Consider the following 12,124-nt stretch of genomic DNA (forward strand, 5'->3'; position numbering starts at 1 on the left):
GTGAGGCTTACAAGTTAGGGTCAGAGTACTCATCAGGGTTCATAATTGCACTTGCACATCTCTTTAGTTGTGTTGCTTGTAGAGTGTCACACCCTTTGTAGTGCCTACACACACTCGCTGTGGTGCAGCCAGAAATCACTTGCAGTACTGGGCTTTGTGAACAGCAGAGCTGCCCAAATCATGCTCAGTGCATAAGACGACACCAGGGGTTTTAATTCAGAAGTATGCAAGGCAGACACCTGGACCTAAATAATTGGTTTTCAACAGCTACCCGTGATGTATTTGATATGCCAAACACAGTAACAAGTCTCACAATGGAGATGATACTGGGCCCACTCGAGCAAATTGATTAACAACAGGAGGACAGTGACAGTGACAGTGACAACATATTTAGGTGCTTGTCGATACAAAGGCTATTTATGCCTGATCTTAGAGTTTCCATTTTTCTTTATGTGACAGTACCCCTCCCTGCCTTTACTGTAATTTAGGGGAATGTCTAAGTCCCTCTCACCAGAATCTCTCTGTGACTTTCAGAGTAAAGCGGCAAAAGAGCTGGCAGAAAACAGGAGTAAGATTGATTCTCTCTTGGACTGGGTGACTTCAGTGGGGCCATCTGCTGGACAGACAGAGCAGCTGCCAGGATCTAGCCCACAGAAAGGAGCCTTGGATACCATTGATGGTCAACTGGGGGTGAGCAGAGCCCCAGAGGAGCTGGATAAACAGTGCGAGAAGATGAAGGTGAGACTATGATTTTGTTCCTTACTATATTTAGGTTATCTATTCTGTCCTGGGAAAGTCACAATAACCTCTTGCCCCTCAGTTCAATGGCACTTGTCTGTCTACAGTGCATCTTCTTAATGTCTTAGTAACTTTGGCACCATTGACTGTTCCCCCTTGTATCCTTTCACCCTTCGTTTCTGTGACACCAACTTGTCTGAATAATCCTTCTCCCTTTCCTCTCACCAACATTGGAAGAACCAGCGTACTCTCAGATAGTATCCTAGGCATCTTCAAGTTACGGAGTTTCATGTTTGAGATTCAGCCATACAATGATGGGACGCCCATCCCTCCACCAGTGCACATTTTCCACCACCAATATCCCAAGTATCACCCCCCACACACACATATACACATTGCAGTCCTCACCCAGCCTCTATGCAGAGTTTCCCCAATACTCTCTCTCTAATTTTGGACATTAATTTTGCTCGAATTTTCCCACCACCATCACTCAAGCCTACCTGCCAGGGGCAGACCCTAGATAATGTATTTTCCATAGCTCATTTTGAATATCATGAGAGCTTGCAGCTATTGTAAATGTAAATTTCTAGATTGTAAATGGTTGGGTTCCAGAGACATCTCTGTATGGCACTAATCCATTTTGGGATTCAGTTGGAAGTCTCTGGGCAAGGGCTGTTGGTATGCTAAGATGGTGCGCAGAGGCTAATTGTGGACATGACAGCCAGTATTCTGGGTGGGTGGGGACCCGGGGAGGGACAGCCCAGGTCCACTGCCACCATGCGGCCTGGATATTTAGTCCTGGAACCCGCATACCTGGGCCTTGCTTGTGGAAGCTCTTGGTCACCAGGATTCCATCTGGAGTAAGCGGGGAGACTGCACCTGATTCATCTGGGGTGCCCTGGTGATATTGGCTCGGTATGGGGCCCAGAGTTATCCCTAGAATCTTATATGGCCCCCTGAGCCCTGCCAGGAATGATCCCTGGATCTGTTCTCAAAGTTCATTGTTTTGTCGTGAGCAAAAAAACCTTTGATACTGGGGATAGAACCCAGGCCCCCTGCATGCAAAATATGTGCTCAGCCCATTGAGATGTCCATTTAGTTCCAAGTTCAAGTTCTTTAACATGGTTTAAGACTCTCCTTCTTCATCCTCGTATAAACATAGAGTCTGTTCCTGTTTATTTTTTTCCTGGTGCTCATCTTCGCTCGCATTTGTGTCTAGTAGTAGTGATATTTTCCAGTTCATAGACTGTTGTGCTTTCACTCTCCTGTGGTCTGACTCCTGCTCTCTTTTCTTTTCTTTTCTTTTCTTTCCTTTTCTTTTTTGGGGGGAGAGGGAGGGTTGTTTGTTTTTGAGTCTCACTGGGTGATGTTCAGGGTAGACTCCTGACTTTGTGCTCAGGGATCATGCCTAGTGAGGCTCAAGGGACCATCTGGGGTACTTGGGATTAAGCCACATGTGAGGCACAAGAGTCCTGCCCGCTGTACTGTCTCTCCAGTCCCGTTCTTCTTCTCTTGCCTCTTCATGCAGAAATGAGAGAAGTATCCAGCCATAGGTGGTTCATTCTTCAAATCTCAGCTTAAATTTCAATTTCTACTAGGAAACCCTTCTTCACTGTACATGTTGAGTATATTCCTCTTACACCCTTCCCTACATGTCTACATGATAGTTTTTTTTTTTTTTTTGGTGGGGGTGCTACATCTGGCAATGCTTAGGAGTCACTGACTCTTCTCTCGGGAATACTTCTGGCGTTGCTTAGATGACCATATGGGATGCCAGGGATCGATTTGGATAATATTATTAAGCACTTGGTATACATCAGGAATTGAAGATAAACTATCTTCTAGGATATTAGCTGATAGGCACATCGTATTTCATGATGGAAAGACAGTTAAATATTTAGGAAACTTATAAAACATGTAGATCTTCTATTTTTATAGTGATGACCATAAAAAAATCGGGTTAGCTTGCATATTCTGCTGGACAGCTAATGCGATCCATTGCCTTATGTGGTGTTGAGAGGATTTCTGCCTCTGGTGTGCCACTTCTGTGCTTTTAAGTTCCATTGTAGTATGTGGCAGTCTTATAACATTACAGAACAGAGATGGTTTTGTTGTAATATAAAACCTCCTAGTATTTCTTGTACGCAGTAGTGGTCAACCGGACTAAAGAATATCTCCATCCTGGAAAGGATGCCCTCCTGTGGATGGATCTTTGGGTGGTGTACAAATAAGATTTTTTTTTTTGCTTTTTGGGTCACACCCAGCAATGCTCAGGGGTTCCTCCTGGCTTTGCACTCAGGAATTACTCCTGGCAGTGCTTGGGGGACCATATGGAATGCCAGGGATCGAACTCAGGTCGGCTGTGTCCAAGGCAAATGCCCTACCCACTGTGCTATTGCTCCAGCCCCCAAATAAGCTTTAAAACTGCCACCTACAGCCTGTTTCAGCAGTAGGTGTTTGTGGACAGGAAAGATAATTCAGCACATGCTTTGCATGTGGGAGGCCTAGGTTTCATCCCTGATACTAAATGATCCCCTTAAGGCCACCAGGAGCAACCCCCAAACACAAAGCCTGTTGTGGCCCCCCAAAATACAAAAAGCCCAACAGTATGTATTTGACACCAACTTTTCTGAGATGTCATTGGAAGCAAAACTTTGATTTTTGGCTATTGCTTTTGATTTAAGCTGAAACTGGAAAGTATTCTCTTTTGTTATTGTTTAGATTTTGAGGCCACACCCAGCTTTAATCAGGGCTTTTCCTGGCTCTGTGTCTTGGGATTCCTAGCAGTGCTTGGGACCATATGCAGTGTCAGAGATCAAACAAAAGTTAGCCACATGCAAAGCAAGCACCTTAACCTCTCTGTCACCCTGGCCAATGTTTTTGTAAAAGATAGACTCTGTGAAGAGATAAGAACTAAGGCATTTTCATGTGTCTGACCCTGGTTTATTCCCCAGCACTGCATAATGAGAGTGATTCCTGAGCACAGAGCCAAGAGTAATTCCTGAGCACAACTGGGTATAGTCCACAAAACAAGGGTGGAGAGGAGAAGGGAAGGAAAAGAAAGGATAGGAGAAAAAAGAAAAGTAGAGCCAGAGCAGTAGTACAGTGGGTAGGAATCTTGCCTTACATGTGGCCAACTGGTTTCAATTTCCATGACCACTCATGGCCCACTGAGCCCTGTCAGGAGTGATCCTGTGATCCCTGAGCACAGATCAAGAAATAAGCCCTAAGCACCTCCAGGTATCACCCAAAAGGCAAAAAAATTTTTTTTAAAAAGTAGGATATAGTCCTTCTGTGTAGTTGAATCAATAGTATAGACATTAAACTTCTTCTGTCATCCATTAGACTCAGACAGAGCGAGCATAAAGGTCCACGTAGAGTAAAATAAACATAGTCTAAATTACCAGTGCTCACCAGAAAGGCACTTTACTATCTCTAATATACAATTGTTTAATGAATTCATTAACCAAGATCTTCTTATGTAAGTGATGTTTCACAGCAAAAAACTACTAGCACTTTTTGATTATCATATTTATTTTATCTAGCTTAGTCTAGCTTAGTCTCTTGTTCCATTAATGTGGGTAATTACTTGTCCATTTCTGTCTTTTTCATAGTCCTAGGGTGAGTTTGTGAAGAGTTAAACTTATAGTCACTGTTTATCTCTTTACATCCATATGACTTTACATGTATATTTTTGGTTTTCACTTTTCTCATTTTTAATATGTATATTACATTTTATTTGATTCCTCTGCCCCTCTCAGAGAGCCTGGCAAGCTACCGAAAGTATCTCGCCCCCAAGGCAAAGCCTGGCAAGCTTCCCGTGATATATTCGATATGCCAAACAGAGTAACAACAAGTCTCACAATGGAGACATTACTGGGCCCACTCGAGCAAATCGATCAACAGTCGGAGGACAGTGCTATATTACATTTTGCCTGTGTTGCATATTATACCATAAATCTGCTTATAATTTTGAGGCTGGAGAGATAGTACAGTGGTAGGGTACTTACCTTCCACAAGGCTGACCCAGGTTTGATCCCCAACACCTGCTAAGAGTGGCCCTTGAGTACTGAGCTACAAGTAAATCGTGAGATCTGCTGGATGTGATCCCCTCTCTCCCGCAAAAAAAATTTAACTGTGAGATCCTATCTGTGTTAGTTTAGCTGGCATTAACAAGTGGTATATATTTAAAATGGATGAGAAAGAGTATTGATTTTTGAGCAAATGGAAAGGGGCCTTTTGAGATCTGTACCTCAAGTTGTAGTCATAAACAGATTTTTCTGGATTTTCAACTCATTGTCTTTTGTTTGCGGGGATTATTTACCAGGCCCATCACCAAGAATTGCTGTCAAAACAACAAAATTTCATCCTGGCTACCCAGTCAGCCCAGGCCTTCCTAGACCAGCATGGCCACAATCTCACACCTGAAGAGCGAGAGGCACTACAGGAGAAGCTCGAGAAGCTAAAGGAGCAGTATGCGACTTCCCTGGCCAAGTCAGAGGCAGAGCTGAAGCAGGCACAGACATTACGGGATGAGCTGCGGAAGTTTCTGCAGGATCATAAAGAGTTTGAGACCTGGCTGGAGCGTTCTGAGCAAGAGCTGGAGAATATGCATAAAGGAGGCAGCAGCCCTGAAGAACTTCCCGCCCTGCTGAAACGCCAAGGCAGTTTCTCAGAAGATGTGATTTCCCACAAAGGTGACTTGAGGTTTGTGACTATATCAGGACAGAAGGTCTTGGACACAGAAACCAACTTCGAGGAAGACAAAGAGCTATCGACAGCTGGAACCTTAGTGAAGGAAAAGCTCAAGGATGCCACAGAAAGATACACTACTCTTCATTCAAAGGTGAGAGAGAGTTTCCTACAACCTCTGGTAAAACAGTGGTCTCTGAGGCACAGATAATTCAGGACACAATATATAAGCATCTGGACCATAGGCAGAAGGTCCCTATGAGCTCTGCAAAACAATGCAGAATAGGCAGGCCTATAGGCTCATTAATGTCAGATCTTAGCTTGTGGGCTGGAGCGATAGCACAGCGGGTAGGGCGTTCGCCTTACAAGCGGCCAGCATGGCCGACCCGAGTTCGATTCCTCCTCCCCTCTCGGAGAGCCCGGCAAGCTACCGAGAGTATTCGATATGCCAGACACAGTAACAACAAAGTCTCCAGTGGAGACGTTACTGGGCCCGCTCGAGCAAATCGACGATCAACGGGAGGGCCTTTACTTAGCTTGTGAAAGTGTGTCTCACTCCAGTATCAAAATACTCACCTCCTGTTTCCTGACCAGCAGGCAAGAGTTCTGGCAAGTTCAGAAAGCATAGGGAAAATTTAACCCAACCACACAGTCTTTATTTCTGTATAGACCACCTAGGATAAATCCTTATCTTCCTCCATACCAAAAAAAATGCCCCTGATTCCCTGACTTAAGCATTCTGCCAACATATCTAACACCCCTCCACCCCAAAAATAAATACAACTGTTAAAACCTTTTCTTAGGTGGCTTGTCACTCAGCTCACTAAATCTTCCAGTTCTATAAAAAAGATAGGAAAATAAGTGTGGCTCGAATAATGAGGACACTACTTGTAGAAGGTGTTTGTTCCTCATCTGTGCGTGGAGGCCCTCACATTATATTTAACTGTACTTTCTACAGAATCATAAACTAACTGCAATTATAAATATTGAGTTCTCTGTCACAAAACAAGTTTTCTCTTTACCTGTGAAGCTTTGGCCTTAGGTCTGGCATTGCTAAAGTCTACTTTCTCTTTTTTGGTACAGTGTACACGATTGGGATCTCACCTGAACATGTTGCTAGGCCATTACCAACAGTTCCAGAGCATTGTGGACAACCTACAGTCCTGGATGCAGACGTGTAAGGCCAGTGTGGAAAAACTCCTCTCAGATACTATTTCCTCTGACCCTGTAGTCCTACAGCAGCAGCTTGCAACAACAAAGGTAAGCCAGAACATAGTCTGTTTTACTGCATGGATTAGAATACCCCGTCCCACCCTCCAGAAAAGGAAAGAGTAAAAACTTTCATAAGTTAAAGACAGTAGCTGGGATGACTTTGATAAGACCCGATTCCCTCAGACCTTATTCTAATATCTGCACTATGCATGAGTGGAGAATTACTCTATAAACATGCTTGGTAGTTCTTGATCCTTAAAACTAGTCTTGATTTCTCAGATGTTTTATTTTTTTTTCTTATGGATAAGTAGCAGTTGCAAGAACAAATGGCAGAGCACCAAGTGCCCGTAGAGAAGCTCCAAAAAGTGTCTCATGATCTCATTGAAATTGAAGGTGAACCAGCCCCAGACCGCAAGCATGTTCAAGAAACTACAGGTATGAAACTGCAACAGCAAGACTATTCCCCTAATTTCTTGTTTGTGCCTCTGTTTTATAATGCATTACATGGTGTTGGGCAAGTAATTTGTGATGCTAACTTAGGAGTAAGGATGTAAGTATGCATAGTGCATTCTTTAATGAACTTTATTCTTGCACCAATGAAAGAACCTTTGCAGTCTGTTTCAGTCCCTTGGTCCTAGATACTCTTCCTTCTCACTATACACTCTTTTTGTTTTCCAAGTAAACAGTAATTTATTTTTCATTTTATTCCTAAACTTTTTCACATTACTTAACGCTAATGTTAATTGAGAATTTATCATGAATGATGCAGTCGTGTTCATGCTTCAAGATATAGCCAAAAGGTTGCTTCTTTTGCATAGTCCTGACCATCCTTCCTCTCTCCTCCCCACCAAAATAGAAGATAATCATTCCCCCTCTGAAATACTCTAGTACTGTTGGAGTTCTCCTTCGCACAACCAGTAGAGGTCGCTGGGCCTGCAGGGAGTACCCCTGGGAACACGGCTGTTGCCAGGGAAACCTGGTATTCTCTAAGAATACATAGATTAATTGGCCCTGATTGCCTGGAGCTGATGGCTTGAGACGTGGGAAACAGACATCATTAGGTGTCAGCAGTACTTCAACCTTGCCTTTGCCTAAACGCATCAAGGACAGTGCTCCAACGGCTTCTTCCTAGTCATAACAATACTCTGCCTCTCTTTTCCACCAGCTCATTAGTGTGTGTAGGCACATTCCCTCGGCCTCTGTTTAACTATTACCTTTCCTAATAAACTTTGTCCTATGACTACAGGTCTATGGCCCAAGTGGGTGGCTATGTCTTGGCCATGCTGCGGGCATGTGTCTTGAGCATCTGTTGTCCCTGACTCAAGGAGCAGTCCTTCGTTTCCCGGGGTCCCCGGGGTTATCAGATGACTACACAGTAGCAATATAGTATTTAGGATTTTATTTATTTAAATTTACAAATGTAGTGTTCCCTGGAATTTAATTTCACATTGGGACTGTACTTGGCAGCGCGAAGGAGTACTCTTGGCAGTACTTCGGGGACCATCTGTAGTGCCAGGGTTTTGTCTTGTTTTGTTTTGGGGCCATACCTGGCAATGCTTAAGGTTACTCTTGGCTCTGCACTCAGGAATAATTTCTGGTGGTACTTAGGGGACTATATGGGATGCCAGGGATCGAACACATTCAACCTTGTGCAAGGCAGGTGCCCGACCAACTCTGCTATCTCTCCAGCTCCTTCTTTTATTAACATGTTTATAAAAGCTAGAGGTTTGTTTTACCCTAATTATTTTTAGTCTTTAGTAGTTTAGGCTGGAGCGATAGCACAGCGGGTAGGGCGTTTGCCTTGCACATGGCCAACTTGGCCGACCTCAGTTCGATTCCTCCGACCTGAGTTTGGTTCCTCCACCCCTCTCGGAGAGCCCGGCAAGCTACCAAGAATATCTCCCCTGCACGGCCAAGCCTGGCAAGCTACCCGTGACGTATGCCAAACATAGTAACAACACAATGGAGAAGTTACTGGGCCCGCTTGAGCAAATCGATGAACAATGGGAGGACAGTGCTCCAGTGCTCCAGTAGTTTAGTTTAGTTTCAGCAGTCACATAATTTCTGGCAGTTAGAAGGTGCTTATAAAAGTAATAATGCTTATAGAGTTTCCCCCATACTTAATGCACTTTAAGTCGATTCCTTCTGTCTGGATATCTATTCATTTTCTAGTTAACAGGTACAGTTTAATTACGTACTTTTAAAAAGCATAATATAAGCTAGTTTTTTCTTGACATTGATTTTTCCAGATTCCATACTCAGCTGTTTTCAGAACCTCTCCAGTAGCCTGGCAGAGCGTTCTGCTCTACTGCAGAAGTCAATTGCCCAATCTCAGAGTGTTCAAGAAAGCCTGGATGGCTTGTTGCAATCCATTGGGGACGTGGAAAAAAACCTGCAGGAGGAGCAAGTGACCTCACTGTCTTCAGGAGTCATCCAAGAAGCCTTGGCCACAAACATGGTAAGACCTTTGCCCAAGAGTTAGCACAAGAGAGTGTGTTTACTGCATTCCATAATTCACCATTTTAAAAAGAGTTTTAGCAAAAAAAATTGTTTCTATGAATCTTTGAATAAGATGTAAAGATGGAAACCAGAGTGATAGTATAGCAGTAGAGCCAGGAGTAAGCCCTGAGCACTGTCTGATTGTGACCCAAAAGAAAAAAAGAAAAAAGAAAAAGATGTAATGATGATGATAATTCATGTAAAGACATTTCTGCCTAATTTCCATATCATTGCTAAGCTTGAGAAAAAGTGGTGATAATAGCAAAGTCATTTGGTTGAATGGGGTAGATGATTAAGAGGATGAGACCTGTGGTATTTGAAGACTTGGTTTCAACTTCCAACCCTCCACAAGGACACAGGGGTCTAGTTATTAGAAGTATATTAATTTGTGGTTTGGCCTTCCTGAAATAAGTGGGCCAAAACGTAACAGGCATGTTTGTTTTTGTTTTTGTTTTTATGACAGAAATTAAAGCAAGACATTGCTCGGCAGAAAAGCAGCTTGGAAGCCACCCATGAGATGGTGACTGGATTCATGGAGAAGGCAGATAGCAGCACAGCTGCAGTGTTGCAGGGCAAGCTGGCAGAGGTGAGCCAACGCTTCCAGCAACTCTGTCTGCAGCAGCAAGAGAAGGAAAGCTCCCTCAAGAAACTTCTACCCCAGGCAGAGATGTTTGAACATCTCTCTGATAAACTGCAGCAATTCGTGGAAAACAAAAGTCGGGTGCTAGCCTCTGGAAATCAGCCAGATCAAGATATTGCACATTTCTTCCAACAGATTCAGGTGAGAATCATACCTGCCAAATTGGCAGAATGAAGGGGTGAGGAGAGTAATGGACCAACATTTACTGAACACACTATATGTCAATGTGCTGGAAACTACCTGCATTAGCTTAAAGAATTGTCACAGCAGTTCTGTAAATTAGGTATTTATTCATTAAAAAATATGTAGACTTGAGGAAGAGAGATAGTATGGTAGTGGGGTCACTTAGGCTTGCACACAGCCATTCTGGTTTTGATCCCCAGTACCACCTGTGGCCCCTCAACAAGGAGCAGGGGTGATCCTTGAACAGAGCTAGGAGTAAGCCCTGAGTTCCACTGGGTATGGCCAAATTCCAAAAAGAACTGTAGCACTGTCGTCCCGTTGTTCATTGATTTGCTTGAGCAGGCACCAGTGACATCTCACAATAAATTGTGAGACTTGTTGTTCCAAAAAGAACAAAAACTGAAAAAATATAGTGTGGATATATTTTTCACTTTTATTTTTTCTGTTTGGGCTGGAGCGATAGCACAGTGGGTAGGGCACTTGCCTTGCACATGGCCGACCTGGGTTCGATTCCTCCTTACCTCTCAGAGAGCCCAGCAAACTACAGAGAGTATCCTGCCCACACGCAGAGCCTGGCAAGCTCCCCTTGGCATATTTGATATGCCAAAAGGAGTAACAACAAGTCTCACAATGGAGACATTACTGGTGCCCGCTCCAGCAAATCGATGAACAATGGGAGGACAGTGCTGCAGTGCTACTCTCTATGTTCAGCCAAGATCAGCTGGAATATTTAACAATCCACCTAGCATATGCTCTCATGGTTGCTGCTGCAGAGCATACGATTTGCATTTCATTAGTAAAATTAGTTTATCATGACTTTGCCTGACTTTCAAGGGAGTGGAGAAATGTAACTGTACCAAGTACCCAGTAAGTACAAAGTTAGGAAAATGTGTGAAGCTTATTACATACCACGGTGTGTGTGTGTGTGTGTGTGTGTGTGTGTGTGTGTGTGTGTAATTCTGCTGGTTCATGGTATGTACTTACACATAATTTCAGTAAGTAGCAACTGACTTCAATTCCAGAAAGTCTGCACCTGCTCAAATTCCCTTCTACCGTACCACAGCATTCTTATATTTGGACATTCAGTGCCTTAAGTTTTTCCAACTTTCTGACCCTTTCCTTATTAAAATTTCATTATCTTGTTTGGTTTACTCATCTAACTTTTTACTGTAATATTTTACTGTTTCTTTTGAATACTTTAAAACTTATATCCTTTGTTTTTTTAAGGTAATTCCTGTTATATTTTTTAGAATCCCCCTATCAGCATGTGTATACTCTTTTACTTTCTAGCATAAGAAGCTATTTAAGGTCTAGAGTGATAGTACGGTGGGTGGGGTGCTTGCTGCTTGCCTTGCAAACAACTGACCCCAGTTTGTTCCCTGGCACCCCAAGGCCTGCCAGGAGTGATTCCTGAGCTCAGAACCAGAGTAAACTCTGAGCACCACTAGATATGGCCCAAAAAACAAAACAAACAAAAATTCAAAAAAGAAAAAAGTAAGTTTTCTAACATTACTTCAAAGGGTAAAAAGATGTGTAACTTTAGGGCTTTTTGGGGGTTTTGTTTTACTTTTGGTTTTAGTTTTTTGTTTTTATTTGGGCGATATCCAGTAGTGCTCAGGCTTACTCTTACTCTGTGCTCAGGAATTACTCCTGGCAGGGCTCAGGGGACTATCTAGGATGCAGGGGATTGAACCTGGGACAGCTGCATGCAAGACTAGTGCCTTACCCACTGTACTATGACTGTGGCCCCAGAGATAGAGCTTTGTTAAATATAGCAGGATACCCCTCCATTAGTATTTCTTTATTTGCATTCTCACCAACAGTATATGAAAATACCTGTTTTCCCTATGATCTAAGCAAAAGAATGCATTGGCATGAGAATTTTTTATAATAGGATAAACACATTATATGGTTTAATTTTTATTTCTCCTGTTGAGTGAAGTTACTGCTTTGTGTTTGTATTTTCTGTCAAATTTTTGGTCTTTTTGGTTAGCTTCTGACAGTTCTCAGGGTACCATATGTGGTAATGGATATCAAACTCAGGTCAGCTGTATGCAAGGCAAACCCTTGCCTTGTACTGTCTCTTTAAACTCAAAATTGTGCCTTTGTGTTGCTATTGTAAATGAAATTTTACTCTTGACTTTATATATAAATTGATTT

General features: G+C 42.9%; 1 protein-coding gene across 23 annotated transcripts in view; it reads left to right on the plus strand.

The window, feature by feature from the left end:
• MACF1 (microtubule actin crosslinking factor 1) overlaps positions 1–12,124 on the plus strand; it is a 403,924-nt gene that overhangs the window by 264,677 nt on the left and 127,123 nt on the right. For all 23 annotated transcript variants that reach the window (XM_056123700.1, XM_056123697.1, XM_056123710.1 and 20 more), the window contains 6 exons: positions 535–738; positions 5,066–5,584; positions 6,514–6,690; positions 6,954–7,077; positions 8,892–9,100; positions 9,605–9,922. In XM_056123700.1, coding sequence (XP_055979675.1) covers positions 535–738; positions 5,066–5,584; positions 6,514–6,690; positions 6,954–7,077; positions 8,892–9,100; positions 9,605–9,922 — 1,551 coding nt within the window. The remainder of the gene's footprint in view (positions 1–534; positions 739–5,065; positions 5,585–6,513; positions 6,691–6,953; positions 7,078–8,891; positions 9,101–9,604; positions 9,923–12,124) is intronic.

Source organism: Sorex fumeus, unplaced genomic scaffold, assembly GCF_029834395.1.
Source record: "Sorex fumeus unplaced genomic scaffold, SorFum_2.1 ptg000047l, whole genome shotgun sequence".
NCBI classification, from domain to species: domain Eukaryota; kingdom Metazoa; phylum Chordata; class Mammalia; order Eulipotyphla; family Soricidae; genus Sorex; species Sorex fumeus.